General features: G+C 36.1%; 1 protein-coding gene across 1 annotated transcript in view; it reads left to right on the top strand.

Annotated features, from left to right (window-relative positions):
• The window catches only part of HAT1 (histone acetyltransferase 1), a 48214-nt gene that overhangs the window by 9446 nt on the left and 22604 nt on the right, over window positions 1-16164 (top strand). The window contains exons 2-3 of the mRNA XM_019656814.1: window positions 6956-7031; window positions 10939-11059. Coding sequence (XP_019512359.1) covers window positions 6956-7031; window positions 10939-11059 — 197 coding nt within the window. The remainder of the gene's footprint in view (window positions 1-6955; window positions 7032-10938; window positions 11060-16164) is intronic.

Genomic DNA, 16164 nt, shown 5'->3' on the forward strand with positions numbered 1-16164 from the left:
TGTGTGTGTGTGTGTGTGTGTGTGTGTGTGTGTGTGTGTGTGTGTGTGAGAGAGAGAGAGAGAGAGAGAGAGAGAGAGAGAGATTGACAGGCATACTTTTCCCATTTTTCCCACAGGGCTTTGCTGCTGTGGGGGTTAGGTTGCTGTAGAAAGAGTGAATCTTTTTTTCTATATTTCATTTTAACCATTTTTAAGTGTACAATTAGGTAGCATTAATTACATTCACAGTGCTGTGCAACCATCACCAGCATCTGTTTTCAAAACTTTTTCGTCACCCCAAACAGAAACTGTTAACTCCTCACTTGCCTTTCCCTCCAGTCCCTTGTAACCTCTATTCTATTTTCTGTCTCTATGAATTTACCTGTTCTAGATATTTTAAGTGGAATCATACAGTATTTGCTCGTTTGTGTGTGGCTTATTTCACTTAGCATAATGTTTTCCACTTATTTCACTTAGCTAATTGTAGCATGTATCAGATTTTCATTCCAGTTTATGGCTGAGTAATATTCCATTGTGTATATATACCACATTTTGTTTATTCATCTGTTAATGGACAATTGGGTTGTTTCCACCTTTTGGCTATTGTGAATAATGCTTCTATCAACATCGCATACAGATATCTGTCTTCATTGTAGGTATATCTTTTATACAGAACATGTTTGGATTTTATTGTATAATTTTTTTACCTAGTCAGTTTGTCTCCTTTACATTTATTGTTTGTTGCTTTTGTCAGCCAATTTTTGTGTTGCTTCCTTGCACTTTCTCATTCCTATCTTTTCCTATATAGTTTTGTTTGGCCTTATTCCTCACTCTCTTGTGTACTAGATTCTACTAAGAAGTCATATAACCTATTTTTTAAATCCAGTGTATTCTACTGAGATAATCTTTATATTTTAAGTTCATTCAGCACTTAACTTATTTAGCTGTACTATGTTGCAGGCATTTATCTGGGCTCCAGAAATAGAACAATGTACAAATAGTCCTTCTCTTCATGCAACTTTCATCCTGGCTATGAGAAAGAGACATAAATACATGATAAGTTGTGATATGTGTTATGGATAAAATTTAGGGTGATCAGGTCCTATTGCTAAGGTGACATTTGAGTAGATACTAAAAGAAGTGAATCTGTGAGCCATGTAAATAGCTCAAAGATGAGTGTACCAGGCTGAAGAATAGCAATTGCAAAATGTACTGGACATGTTCAGGGAACATGAAGGAAGCCATCGTGACTGAGAAGCATAGCTTGGGAGGACGAAATCTGGGAGCCAAATGATGAAAGTGTTTGAAGAAGGAAGAAGTAATCAACTTTGTCAAATATTGCTGGTAGTTCTAGTAACATAAGGACTATCAGGACTTATTGATTTAATGATTTTTTTTCAAGAGAAGTGATAGAATCATAGGATCTACCTCTTCATAGTAGTTTAAGATAAATTAAGAGGAGAGGAATTAGAGTAATGGAGTATAGATTTTTTTTTTTGAAGAGTTTTGCTGTAAAGTGGAGTTGAGAAATGGGATAGCTAGATGAATAGATGGGATAATGTTAGATAACTTACTTTTACTTTTTAAAAAGTGATGTACAATTTATATACAATGAAATGCACATTTTTACCCCCCAAATAGCTGCTTTTTAAAATTTTAATTTAAAACCCAATTTTTGGAGGGTTGAGACATGCAGCAGATACAGTGGGTTACATTCCTCTTTGTTTTGTTTTGTTTTTGAAACAATTGTATACTTACGGAAAAGCTGGAAGTATAAATACAAAGACCCTTTTTCTCCTGAACTGTTTGAAAATAAATTGCTGACTTGATGAGCCATCACCACAGATACTTTAGTGTATATTTCCTGTGAACAGGAACATTATCCTACATAACCAGAATATAGCCATCAAAATTAGTAAATTAATATCAATACATTATCACCATCTAATTCACAGACTCCATTCAAGTTTCCTTAGTTGTCCCAAAATGCCCTTTATAGCAAAGGGATCCAGTTTAGAATCAGGGCTTACATTTGGTTTCCTGTCTCTTTTGTCTCCTTCAGATTGGAATAATTGTCTGTCTTTTGTTGACTTTGATGACCTTGACATTTTGAAGATTACAGGCTACTTATTGTGTAGAATGTCCTTCAGTTTGTGTTTGTCTGATGTTTACTCATGTTTATTTCAGATACTTTCCTTGGTAGGAATATCGCAGAAGTGAGGTGCATATTTCACTGCACGCTATCAGTTTTTCATTAAACTTCCAGTTTTTTCATTTATTTTCTATTTAGTGGATTGTAACCTGTTACTATTAACATATTTTGGTATTCGTGTTATCCCTGAATTGGCCAGTGAGAGTCCAGTTCAAGCTGGTTTCTTTTTTACATGTCCTCCTCATACTTTGATTACTTTCTGGAACAAGATATTCTGGGCTCATGTGTTATCTCTGCCACAGCTCTGAAAACGGCCATTTTTCCAAGGAGCCCTGGTTTCTTTTAGTGGAAAATGGTATTTTGAAGCTAAGATCAGCTAGGTGAGCTCATTGCTGTTGAGTATTGCTCTAACATTAATGACAGCAGGCCTTCTCAGTGGACAGAACTTTGCTCCTTCCTATGCAGTCCCTGCTCCCTGCAGGGTAATTGCTGTTCTGATTATTTCTTTCACTAAATTAGTTCTGTCTGCCTGTTTTAGAACTTTATGTAAATATAGTTTGACATATATACTAGTATTTTCAAAAAGTAGATTCATTGGTGGTCCTCTGCTATATGTTGGCAATAAGGTGCCATTTAATATTCCAGGCCCTGATCTTTCATTTTTCTCCAAAAATGTGAATGACATAGGTATTCCTGGAAAGAAAATTTTTAGTGCTGCTTTTAAATTATTTCAGATTTTTATATTGTATATTTCTCTATTGGAACATTACATATTTTACAGAAATTTTGGAAAATGCAGAAGAATATAAGAAATAAAAATTAACCACAATTCCATCACCCAGAATACATATTTCTATACTATAATTTGGGATATTTCCTTCTAGTTTTTTTAGATATATTTACATTATTTCTCTTATATAAAAGAAATAAAAGAACATAAGTGAACATGTTCTGTTCACTTAACTGTGCATTGTAAACATTTTTCTATATCACCAAATATTTCTCAATAATATGGCTTTATGATTACATAAACCATCTCATGTTTATAATTTATTTCATCATTCTTCAACGTGCTTGACATTTGGGTTGCTTGCTCGCTCTTTTGCCTTACTGACATAACTCTACTGTATAAAGACTTAAAAATATTTAATGTTTGTGATATCCAGGAGAATGTTTGTACTTTGTACATGTTTGCATGTACATGTATATATTGATTTGGCCTTAACTTCACTACTTACCAACTTTGTAACCTTGAGCAAATTAGTGTCCTTTTTGTATTATGTATCTATAAAATGGAGGTTCTATAGCTCTTGTGAGCATTCACTACAGTAATGTTTGTAAAATTTTTAACAAATGCCTGGCACACAGTACATGTTCAAGTGACAACCAGTAATATTGTTAATAACATAGTACTTTGTGTGTGACTGTTCCTGAAGAGTATATCCAGTGTTGGCATACATTATTCACATAAAAACTTGCAGTACATGAATATTAATAGCATTATTCAAAGTAGCCCCAAAGTGGAAACATTCCCAAATGTTCATTAACTGAAGAATAGATAAACAAATATGGCGTATCCGTGAAGTAGAATATTATTCAGCCACAAAAAGGAATGAACTGCTGGTACTGTCTCAACATGTATCAACCTTGAGAACATATTAAGTGAAAGAAGCCAGACACAAAAGGCCACATACTGTATGATTCCATTTATGTGAAATGTCCAGAATAGGCAAATTTAGAAATTTGATTTCATTTCTTAATAATTATTGTAGTTGTATAAGTGTTGAGAGTGTTGCTGTTTTGAGAATAGCAAACTCACATGTCCCTTATTTATTAAAAGGACTAACTTCTATTCTTTGTGTCCCTAGCACCAATTGTTTTGTCTAAGCCTAGCACTTTTTACTTTAAAAACCTCTTTTGAGATAACTTTCATTCTAATCTCGATCAAGTATAGCCCTTGGTATTTTCTTACTGTATAATCCCTAAAATCTAATCAAATCCAAACAATAAATATTTAATTATATATTTGCCTTAAGCTATTTGAGTTTTACTTTAAAAAAAACTCGTCATTTTCTTCTTTCTTTTTTCTTACAGATTTTATTGGGGAATTGGGGGAGGGGAACAGCGTTGGGGAATTGGGGAAGGGGAACAAACAAGTTGCTGTCCTTTTGTCCTTCAATCTAGTGGAGGATGTTGCTTCACTGGCCCATGTTGGTATTATCATTGAGCTTTTCTTCGGCCATTAGACTGCCGCTCACAGTGGCTCACGGCAGCTCATGAAAGCGCACGCCAGCTGCCGACCAGCCCCACTGCAGCCTACGCCGTTGCCGGCGACTCAAGGCAGCCCAGCTCCAGGTCAAGCTGTTGTTCACCATCTTAGCTGTAGAGGGCGCAGCGTCACTGGCCCTCATGTGGGATCTGAACCAGGGCCCCGCTGCTCAGAGCTGGCCTCCCAAGCCAACTCTTAACCAACATGCCATTCGGCTGGCCCTTCCTTTTCTTTTAGTTCCTAATTTCTGTGGACTAAATTCTGTGCTAAAATAGTAAAACCTCACTAATGTGGATGAAAGGGGCTTTTAAAGAAGGCCAATCCAAATTATAAAAATACAGTAAAACCTTGAATTACAAGTAATGTGATTTGCGAGTGTTCCGCAAGACGAGCAAACATTTCTCATACATTTTAACATGGTAAATGAGCGATGTCTTGCAATACAAGTAGTTTGTTTCCAGAAAAAATTATGCTCGCAAACCAAGGTATTACTGTAGTTATTGTAACTAGTCTTATGACACTAATTACTTGTCATTTTCTCTATGTTTTTTTACCCATCATTACCAAAGCCCAGTATATTATGTTACAAGCAGTAGTTTAAAATTAATTTTTAATAATTTCTAGAGACTTTAAAACATTTTTAAATATTAAAGATACAGTAGTTGGGAATTTTTAGGTTAATGAGTAAACATATTGGACTGGTTACTGTTTATTATGAAACATTACAGACATGCAAAAAATAAAGAGCAAACTGATGAATATCTGTGATTCCATCACTCATCTTTTTAAGATCTTAACATTTTGCTCTATTTACCCAGGACCTTTTTTCTTTCAATTTTCATTATGAAAATTTGCAAATGTATAGAAAAGTTGAGATGCTAGAACAACACTTATCTATGTATTTGACACCTACATTCAATTAACCTTTTGCCATATATGCTTTAATAGGTTTGTATTTTTGCTGAATTATTTGAAAGCAGGTTTCTGAACATCATGACAATTTTTTCAAAGCGCATGTCCTAGTGTATGAATATGCACATATATAACCATAATACCAGTATCACACCTAAGAAAATTAATGGTAATTCCTTGATAGCATGTAATTTTCTGGTTTCCTTGGCTGTCCTTGAAAGCCTTCAATAGCTTTTAAAAAAAAAAATTATTTAAACCAGAATCCAATCAAGGATTATGTATTGTGTTTGGTTGTAATGTTTCTTTAACCTCTGTTAAACCAGAACAGTCCCTCTCCCCACACAAGGAACTTTAACCCCCATGCCACTGATTTATTTGGCAGAGTAGTCATTGTGTAGAATTATTAGACAAATCTACATTTTTCTAGATTTTTCTATTTCTTTTGGTAGTATGTAACTTGTTCTCCTACCCTTGGAAGATACAAAGCTGGACTAGATCTGGATAAATTTTTTCGGTAAGAAAACTTCATAGGTGATGCTGTACACATTATATTGCATTGAATCAGGAGACACATAATGTTGGTCTATCCAACAATGAGTGATTATAACTAAAATCACTTGGAAAGGTGTTGACTGCTACATCTTTACAGTGAAAAGATATCTTTCCTTTTGTAAATCAGTAATCTGCTAAATGATAACTTTGGTAACCTGCAAGTGTCCTGCACTGTGAGAACAGTGTTAGAATTTTTTCATCTACAACTTTTTTTTTTTTTCATTTTTCAATTGCTTAAGGATTTTTTTGGTAAAATTTTTCTTCATAAGATAAATTATAGTGGGAAAATGTCCATTAATACCAGTATTCACAATACCTGCAAATAAAAATACCAACAGGATACCCATTTCCATTTGGATTGGTTGAAATTAAATATGCGGGTACAGAGCATTGTCAAGGATGTGGGGAACAAAGGAGTTTAAGTAGCTGCTGGTAGGTGTGTAAACTGTTACAGTAGGTATTTTCAGAGTGCACTTAAGCAGTATTTATAAAAATAATTCAATACTTTCACTAAGCATTTCTACTGTCAGGAATTTACCTTGTGTGTACTTGTAAAGCACAGCAAGGTGAATATAAGGATGTCATTGCAGCATTAGTTGTAATAGAAAAAAATAAATAAAAACAGGGAACAACATAAATATCTTGTAGTCATAAAGAATGATGTGATGACATGGGCTTCATCAAACTCAGTTTATTCTTGTTCTGAGAATGTTTCCTACAACATTCTGTTTTTGTTTTCTTGATGCTGTAGCTTTTCGTATCTCAAAATGTCATTTTTGGTTTTGTTTTCTTTTATTCTTTGCATTGTATATAAATATACAGAAAAATAAAAATTAAATTAGATGCCTCTGTCATATCTAGTGTCTAATTCTTAGAATCAGTAGTTTTTTGACAGCGAAGTACTCAAAGTGATTCTGATTTTCATTGTTCATTTGTTTCTTGAGAATCCAGTATAAATCATAAAGTGGAAAAGCAACATTTTAAGTAAGAAAAATGTTGGCTGTATCCTAGTATAGTGAAATTCTTGAAATGGAAATACCTGTCACCTTTAATATCTTTAATACCTCTATATTTTTTATTCTTTTAAACAGTTCGTTTTCCTGAAGATCTTGAGAATGACATTAGAACTTTCTTTCCTGAATATACCCATCAACTCTTTGGGGATGAGTAAGTAACTTAGTAAGATGTTTGCCAAATGAGTATGGCAAATTAAAAAAAAAAATGCTTTTTTAAGATTTAGAAATCAATTTATTTTCTTTAGTGTTATTTTTCATGTAATTTATTTTAAAATATAAGAATGGCATTTTTGACATTGAGTCACCAGTTTACTATCTGCCATTTAGTACTATAGATATATTATCTCATTTATTTCTCACAACAGTTTTAACAATGGTATTATTTGTTACACTGTGCATTGGTGGAATTCGATAGTTGCCTAAGGATATGTGAATGGCCAAAGTTCAGATTCAGGCAATCTGACATCAGAGCCCATATTCATAACTACTACTTTTTACTTCCTACCACTTGGTTATATTGTTTGTAGTACAGAATACACTAGAAAGCTAAAGTTGTTATCCTCTGACAACTAAACAGTTTAGAGAAATTTATTTTTAAAAGCAACTTTAAAGATACGTCCTGTGATACTCACTGCAGTTCTTTAATTTCCTACACTTTCATAATATTATTAGAATAATCAGTTACCTTTTTTTAAACTTTTGATTTTGAAAAAATTTCAAGTTTGCAGAAAGTTTCAAGAATAGTGTTCTGTATAGCCTTTACCTAGATTCTCCAGTTGTTAACATTTAGCTATATTTGCTTTAAATCATTCTCTCTTCATATATAAATATATTGATAGGTTTTTGTGGAACCATCTGAGAGCAGGTTATAGATATATCTTGATTCCTTCTTCCTAAGTTCTTCAGTATATATCTCCTAAAAAACAAGGACACTCACTATAGTAGAATTATCAAGACTCTGGAAATTTACCATTGATACAGTACTATTTTCTAATATATACCGTATTTCCCCATGTATAAGATGCACCCTTTTTCGAAAAATTTGGGGTTTAAAAACTGGGTGCATCTTATACAGTGGTTGTAGTTTTTTTTGTTTTTGTAGTTTTTTTTTTAACTTGCTTTTTTCGCTCTTGTTTTTGCACTCATTGTTGTAGGTTTTTTTACTTGAATTTCCCGCTTTTTCGTGTTTGTTGTCTTTGTGCTCATTATTTCACACTTGTTACCCAGTATATTACGGTAGGTTACGTACGTTTTGCCACGTTCTGCCCAGAAATGGCTCAGAAAAGATTTTCGTACAGTGCTGAATTCAAGTTAAAAGTGATCCAGTTTGCAAAAGTGAATGGAAATCATGCTGCTGAACGTAAGTTTGGTCCTCCTCCAACTGAGAAAACAATCCGAGACTGGCTACGGGAAGAAGAAACCCTACTGAAAACGCCATGGCAGAAGAAGGCCATGAGAGGCAATATATTGAAGACAGATGATAATCAGACACAGATGAGGACAAGCTAATGGTTGGGAGTTTTGACAGTGATGAGGAGATGTATGAATTTTATGATGAATAAAACTTGAGTTCAATAACTTTTTCTACTACTTTTTTTCAAATTTTGGGCCCCAAAATTAAGGTGTGTCTTATACATGGGAGTGTCTTATACATGGGGAAATACGGTCATCCACATTTCAAATTTTGCCAGTTGATTTTCACTGATTCTTTTATAAGAAACTTTCCCCATCCTGAATTCAATCTACATTTAGTTGTCATATCTTTGTATTCTCTTTTAATCTGAAACAGTTCCTCAGCCTTTCTTTGTTTTTCATGACATTGACATTTTTGTAGAGAATAAGAAGGTTTTTTAAACCTTCATTTTGGATTAGTTTGTTTCTTCATGATTAAATTCATATAATGCATATTTTTCTACTATGACAGAAGTTGTATCCTTTTCAGTGTGTCATATCAGCAAGTTCATGATATCAGTTTGTCCCTTTGTTGGTGAAGTTAACTTTGGGTTACTTAGTTTAGAGGTGTCTGCCAGGATTCTCCACAATAAGGATAATGTTTTCCCCTTTGTTATTTATGTGTAATCTGTGGGGAAATTCTCTGAGACTGAAAATACCTTGTTTCCCATCAAGCTTGTATTCAGTAGTTTTATTTTTTTGTACTCAGTGGTTTTAAATCCGTTAATGCTTCTTACTTGAATCAGTATTTTACTATGATTATAAAATGATGATTTTTCTAACTCTGTCATATCTTCTGTATTTATTAGTTGGCATTCTACTGTAAGGTAGAGCTTCTCTTCCTCTTATGTATTTTTTTTATAGCAGAATAGATTCAAGGATTCTTTTTTTAATTCAATGGGATATAATCTGTTCCTTTTACTAATTTTGATGTTCAAATTATCCCAGAGACAGCAAGTGGCTACCCTGTCAAACTGGCTTTTGAGTCCTTTTGATATATCATCATCATTTTGAGACACTACTTTTGATACAATAAACTGTTCCAGATTCATCTAGTACTTTCTCTACTAGTTCTGGAGTCAGCCATTTTCCCAAGGAGCCCTGGTTTGTTTTACTAAGGAATGGTGTTTAGACATAGTTGGCATTTAAAATATTTCTTTTTATGGCCATTTTTCTTATGTATTATTTCAACATCGTTGGCATATTTATTTAATGTGTTTTTAAATTGACAAATGTCTTTCATGGAACAAATATCCTGAGAACTTCTCATTATTAATGTATCAGATTAGGCATTTTATGTGCTTTTAAATATTAATAATATTTTATTATATATTGATGCATTCCAAAATTTGAATATTTCTTTTCTTAAACAGGTTTTATTTTTATTATAAAAATAAGAAAGAATATTTTGTCGTTGGATTTCTGCCTTTAAGAAGCTATTCTCTTCCTTTTACTGCTACTTAAAATTTCTTTCTGTGGTAATATCTTAGTGGGTAGGATCTAAATTTATAGATACTGCTTAATGGCATTTTGCACATTGACCTGTCTGGTTTGCATGTCATTAAAAGTGGTATGCTGGTATAGCCCTCCTCTAAGGTAGACAGATGACAGTCACATAATTGTGATAACCCTGTACCTTATGACCCAAGCATGATAGTAGTCCTCATCCTAGTAACATTGCTACTTCTTTCTACTGCACATAACTTTCAGAGTTCTGGAATGGACACTGCTCATGTTTTTGGTAGTCTACACAGAAATCTGGAAATGACACTGCTTCTTTTAAGCATTCTTTTAGAATTCACTTTTTAAAACTTTATTGAGATATAATTTAGCATACAACTAAATGGTTTTTAGTATATTCAGAGTTGTTCAATCATCACCACAAATTTAGAACATTTTCATCACTCCCACCAAACTACTCATAATCAATTTCTCCCCACTCCCTTTACCCCCACCCTTCCTATTTTCTGTGTCTACAGATTTACCTATTCCAGATTTTTAGAATTCACTTTTTAAGACTTTATAAGCTGAAAAGGGGAATAGCAAATCACAGATTGATAGCAGGGAGCAGGGTTGGAAAAATAGCTTCACATCTGCTTTCTGAGTTCATAGGGGGATGTAATTAGACAGGTGCTATCACCACTTTGAGCAGCTCTGGATGTTGGTGATGGAAGCAAGTGGTAAGTTGGAGGACTAGGCCAAAGCTACATCTTAGCTACTTCCATAGCCAGGTACCAGTTTAACATTACTTATCTCTAATTTAAAATGCCTCTTGGTACAAGTAATAGCAACAGTTGCAGCAGTAGTAAGCATTTATTGAGTTCTTTGTACAATGTGCCAGTCACTGTTACAAGCAGTTTACGTATTAACTTACTTATTTAACCCAAACAACATCCCTGAGGTTGGTGCTGTTATTCTCTCTTATTTTATAAATCAGGAAAGCTGAAGCACAGTATCATTACAGATTTTTTTTCTATAAGTATAATTTAAAATCTTGAAACTACCCATGAAGTTAAACTTGTTCATATGTAGGGTTAATACTTTGTAATGACTTTGCAAAGACTCATTCTGGGGTCTTAGATTACTACTGTTTTTTCCCTTTTTAGTGAAACGGCTTTTGGTTACAAGGGTCTGAAGATCCTGTTATACTATATTGCTGGTAGCCTGTCAACAATGTTCCGTGTTGAATATGCATCGAAAGTTGATGAGAACTTTGACTGTGTAGAGGTAAGAAGAGAAATAAATTTTAGACTCTGTTTTCCAGTTGAGCATAAAACATGTTTTAAAATCTAAAGGTTTGAAGGAGGAGAGAATCTGTTATATAGTAGCTTTAAAACCACACATTCGGTCGGTAGTTATGGAGATGATTGCCTATCTGTCATTTCAATTAACCTTGTGATTTTGTTCCTTAGCTGATCTGTTTGCTGAGTGCACCTTCTGCATAAAAACCTTCACTTATGTGATTAAAGGTGTATTTTATTTACCAACTTTTGCTTTTTATTATGCGCATGAAAATTACTTCTTTACACAGAAGTTAAATGAGATGGAGGGAAATAGCTAAATTTTCTACTTCTACTTCATGTAGAATTTGCCTATTTAAATTTCTCTGGCTGCATTTATAATTGCACAAACTTTGCTAATATATTCCTTTATGAACATAGATAATTAAGCTGGTTGCATTATAAAATTATTTTAAATAAATGGCCCAAAAGAGTGAAGGCAAAGAGAGATTGAAGAGTATGCATACTCTTGGGAGATTGAATTATGGTCCCCTAAAAGGCAGTGTGACCACAGAGACTGTGATGCAGCCATCAAGCCAAGGAATGCTGGGAGCCAGAAACTGGAAGAGGGAAGGAACAGATTCTCCTCTAGAGCCCTGGAGGAAATGTGGCCCTGTTGACACCTTGATTTCAGTTCAGTGATAATGATTTTAGACTTTGCCTCTAGACTGTGAGAGAATAAGTTTCTGTTGTTTTAAGTCTCTATAAGTTTGTGGTAACTTGTTACAACAGAAATAGGAAACTAATGCAGATAGTGTACCAGAAAGTGGGGTGCTACTGTAACAAATAACAAAAAACTGTAGAAATGTCCTTGGAAATGGGTAATGGGTAGAGACCGGAAGAATTTTGAGGGACATGATAGAAAAAGCATAATTGCCCTGAACAGACTGTTGGTAGAAATAAGGATGTTAAAGGCACTACTGGTGAGTGCTCAGAACAAAGTTAGCATGGAAGAGAAAGCCTCTATCATCTTGGAGAATATATATATCATCATAAACAGAATGTTGGCAGAAATAGGAATGTTAAAGGTGCCTCTGGTGTGAAGGAAATGAGGACCACGTTATTGGAAACTGGAAGAAAAGAGCTCTTTATTATATAATGCCAGAAATCCTAGATGAATTGTGTCAGACCATATCTGAGTCTTCATCAACCTGGCTAACACGATTTGCCCCAACCTGGTGATTCCCTGACCCTGTCCCACCAGACTTGCAGGTCCACCCAAGCCACTTCCAGTGGCTTTTCCAATCAAACAGCCTGTCTTGGCTCATACTGTCAACTTCCCTAAAATCTCTCAAACAAGCAGCATCTGGCCTCGGTGTGCCCTGTACCCCTTGCTGAGCAGCCCTAAGCCTGGCAGTGGCGGGAGCTGGCCTTGCTTTGAGGCTTGGCCTCACCCAGGCACCTCCAAGCCCAGTGTGGGTGGTGGCCATCAGTAGGTTGCTCTGTGGCTCTGCCCAGCTGCCCCCAGACAGGGCACAGGCTGCAGCTGACCTTGGTTGTGGTAGGGCCCCTCCCAGGAGGCACCAGGGCCAGCATACCCAGTGGCCAGCTTCAGACCACACCAGAGTACCACCCAGCTGCCTATGCTGGCCACACACCCAAAGGGCAGACTGGCAGGCACTAGAGCCCTGCTAACGTGACTCCTGCTTCATAGGATTAGCCTCTGCACAACAGTTCCTCCACTGTAGTTACAGTCAGTCCTCAAAACCGATCAGCCCGAGGGTCAGTCCCTCACTGATGTGCAAACATCAACCAAGAATCAACTACAGTGGGAGGGCACACACAACCCACACAAGAGACACACCTGGAGCACCTGGATCAATTTACCAGGGAGACTGTGCCACTGGGCCCCACAGCACACCTACAACATAAGACTACTCTACTAAGACCAAGAGACATAGCAGCTCTACCTAATATGTAGAAACAAACAGCCAAAAGAGGAGACAAACATGTCTCAAATGAAAGAACAGAACAAAGTTCCAGAAAAAGAACTAAACAAAATAGAGACAAGCAATTTAGCAGATGCAGAGTTCAAACCACTTGTTATAAGAATGATCAATGATCTCAGTGAGAACTTCAACAAAGAGATAAAAAAGAACCAGTCAGAAATAAAGAATACAGTAACTGAAATGAATACATTAGAGGGAATCAACAGTTGATTAGATGAAGCAGAGGACTGAATCAGCAATTTAGAAGATAAAGTAGCAGAAAACACCCAAGCAGAACAGCAAAAAGAAAAAAGAAATCGCAAAAAATGAGAGTTTAAGGGGCCTCTAAGACAACATCAAGTGTACCAACATTCGCAACATAGGGATACCAGAAAGAAAAGAGAGAGAGCGAAGAATTGAAAACCTATTTGAAGAAATAATGACTGAAAACTTCCCTAACCTGGCGAAGGAAAAACACAAGCCCAGAAAGCAGAGTCCCAAACAAGATGTACCCAAAGAGGCCCACACCAAGACACATCATAATTAAAATGCAAAGGTTAAAGACCAAAAAAAAAAAAAAAAAAATCCAGGACTTGATTATTTGGGAGTTTATCAGCCTATCCAGATTGCAGAAGACATTAAAATTAGGAGATTCATTTTCAGGAAAGTGCTTAGAGAAAGCCCAGAGTGTAGTCAGATAACCTTTTGCTCTTCCTGAAGAGATTAGGCATGTGACTCATGGATCTCAAAAATCGCAAAAGCCAGAAATAGAGATGAATAGAAATTAGGGAAGATCTGTAGAGGACTATTTTGTCTAATGGTGTGAACCCCTATGGCATACACATATGGCCCACAAGGGTTCTGAGAATATTATATGAGCAGAAACACTGCCAATTTGCACTGACAGGATGAGGGAAGGCAAATGAACTTTCCAAATATTAATACTATAGGCAGGAAACGGGCTGATGACATTAAGCCGCAAACTACCCTTCAAGGAAAAGGATGAATGACCCTAAGGGTGGAGCTTCGAGCTCAGAGAGTGGAGCCTCAGGCCCAGTATACTAGGCCTTGAAATATAATGGAATTTGACCTGCTGGATTTTGAAATTGCTTGGCACCAGTGACTCCTGTCTTCCTACCATCTTCTCCCTTTTGGAATGGGAAAGTCTAACTTTTATCCTATGCCTGTCTCACCATTGTATTTTAGAAGAGAGAACTTGTTTTATAGTGTCACAGATGGAAAGGAATTCCATGATGCATCACACCCAGAGTTTCACCCATCACCTCATTTAGATAACTTAGATGATGAGATTTTGGACTTGTTGCTAGAATGGTTGAAACTTTGGGGGATGCTGGGATGGGGTGAGTGTATTTTGCATGTTTGGGTTGGACATGAATCTTTGAGGGACCTTAAGAAAAATATGTTTTAAACTTGTTCTGTTTCTGGCCATTCCTATTTAAAGGCATTAAAATTTTTCATCAAGAATTACTTCATAGAGTTGATTTTTTTAATTAAATGTCATTCTTGTCACTGAATCACATTTATAAAATGGAAAATTGGAAATTGCATTCTTGTAGTAAAAGCTTTTGTCCTTTAGACCTGTGAATCCAGCATATTTTATCAGATCAAATCTGTCATTGTGTTGTGTTTGTTTTAAAGATTTTATTGGGGAATTGGGGGAGGGGAACAGTGTTGGGGAATTGGGAAAGGTGGAACAGACAAGTTGCTGTCCTTTTTGTTACTTCAGTCTAGTTGTGAAGAATGTCGCTTCACTGGCTCATGTTGGTATTATTGAGCTCTTCCTGGGTGAGGCAGTCGTTTGCCGGCCATTGGACAACTGCTCATGGCGGCTCACAGCAGCTGGGCCTGTCAGCCCTACTGCAGTGTATGCTGTTGCTGGCCACTCACGGCAGCCCAGATTCAGGTTGAGCTGTTGTTCACCATCTTAGCTGTAGAGGGCACAGCGTCACTGGCCCGCATATGGGATCCGAACTGGGGCCCTACTGCTCAGAGCTGGCTTCCCAAGCCAACTCTTAACCAACCCGCCACTCAGCCAACCCAAATCTGTAATGTTGTTGATAATACCGCGCTGCACATAAGTAGGTAGAGCATTAAAATGTAAAAATGAAGATCTTATGTTTTACTACATACTGGATGTCATAACTTTCTTAGAAGTAGCAGTTCCTAAAGCATCAGCAATGAAGCCAACTTTTCCAAGGCTTTAAACTGACTTTAAACTTCTGACTTAAATCTTTTGCCAGCCTTATGCCCCATCCTTTTTTCTTGTTAAAACCTCCTCTCATTACTTGAACTGGTTGATTCGGCTCTTTTTATTTAATTTTTTGGATTTGTTTTGTTGTAAAGGACTTTTATTTGTGTACCCAAGGTCACACAATTAGTAAGTAATCAAGAGTGTACTAGGAGACAATCAGTTATAGTAGGCATAATATGAGGTGTAATAAAAAAATAGAGTGAATGTTTAAATTTTAAAAAATTTATTGCAGTAAAAGATACATTGTCATTAATCCCCCTCGCTTCGAACACACTTATACCATTACCATTGTGCTTGCCACTTTGTGAAGCAGCAGTTCTGGAAGTCCTCTTTCGTGAGTGTCTTTAGTTGTACTGTTGTGGCTGTCTCGATGTCATGAATCATTTTGACTTTGGGGAAGAGCTGGAGGTTGCATGGTGCCAAATCCAGTGACTATGTGTAAGGTGGATGAGAACACACTGTAATGTTTTTATTTGACAGAAATTGCTGTATTAGCAATGTGTGACACGGAGCGTTGTCATGATGGAGGATGAAGTAAAGACACTTACAAAAGAGGACTTCCAGAACTGCTTGAGAAAGTGGCAAGAACGATGGGATAAGTGTCTTCAAAGCAAGGGAGAGAGTATTTTGGGGGGGATTAATGGCAATGTGTCTTTCACTGTAATCAGTTTTTTTATTGAAACATTCACTGTATTGTTTGATCACACCTCATATATAGTAATATCCTATTTAAAAATATTAGGACTGGGGTCAGTCGAGTGGCGCGTTAAGAGCTGGCTTGGGACGCCAGAGGGCCCCGGTTCGGATCCCACATATGAGGGCCAGTGACACTGCCCTCTACAGCTAAGATGC

This window comes from Hipposideros armiger, unplaced genomic scaffold, assembly GCF_001890085.2.
Source record: "Hipposideros armiger isolate ML-2016 unplaced genomic scaffold, ASM189008v1 scaffold_266, whole genome shotgun sequence".
NCBI lineage: Eukaryota > Metazoa > Chordata > Mammalia > Chiroptera > Hipposideridae > Hipposideros > Hipposideros armiger.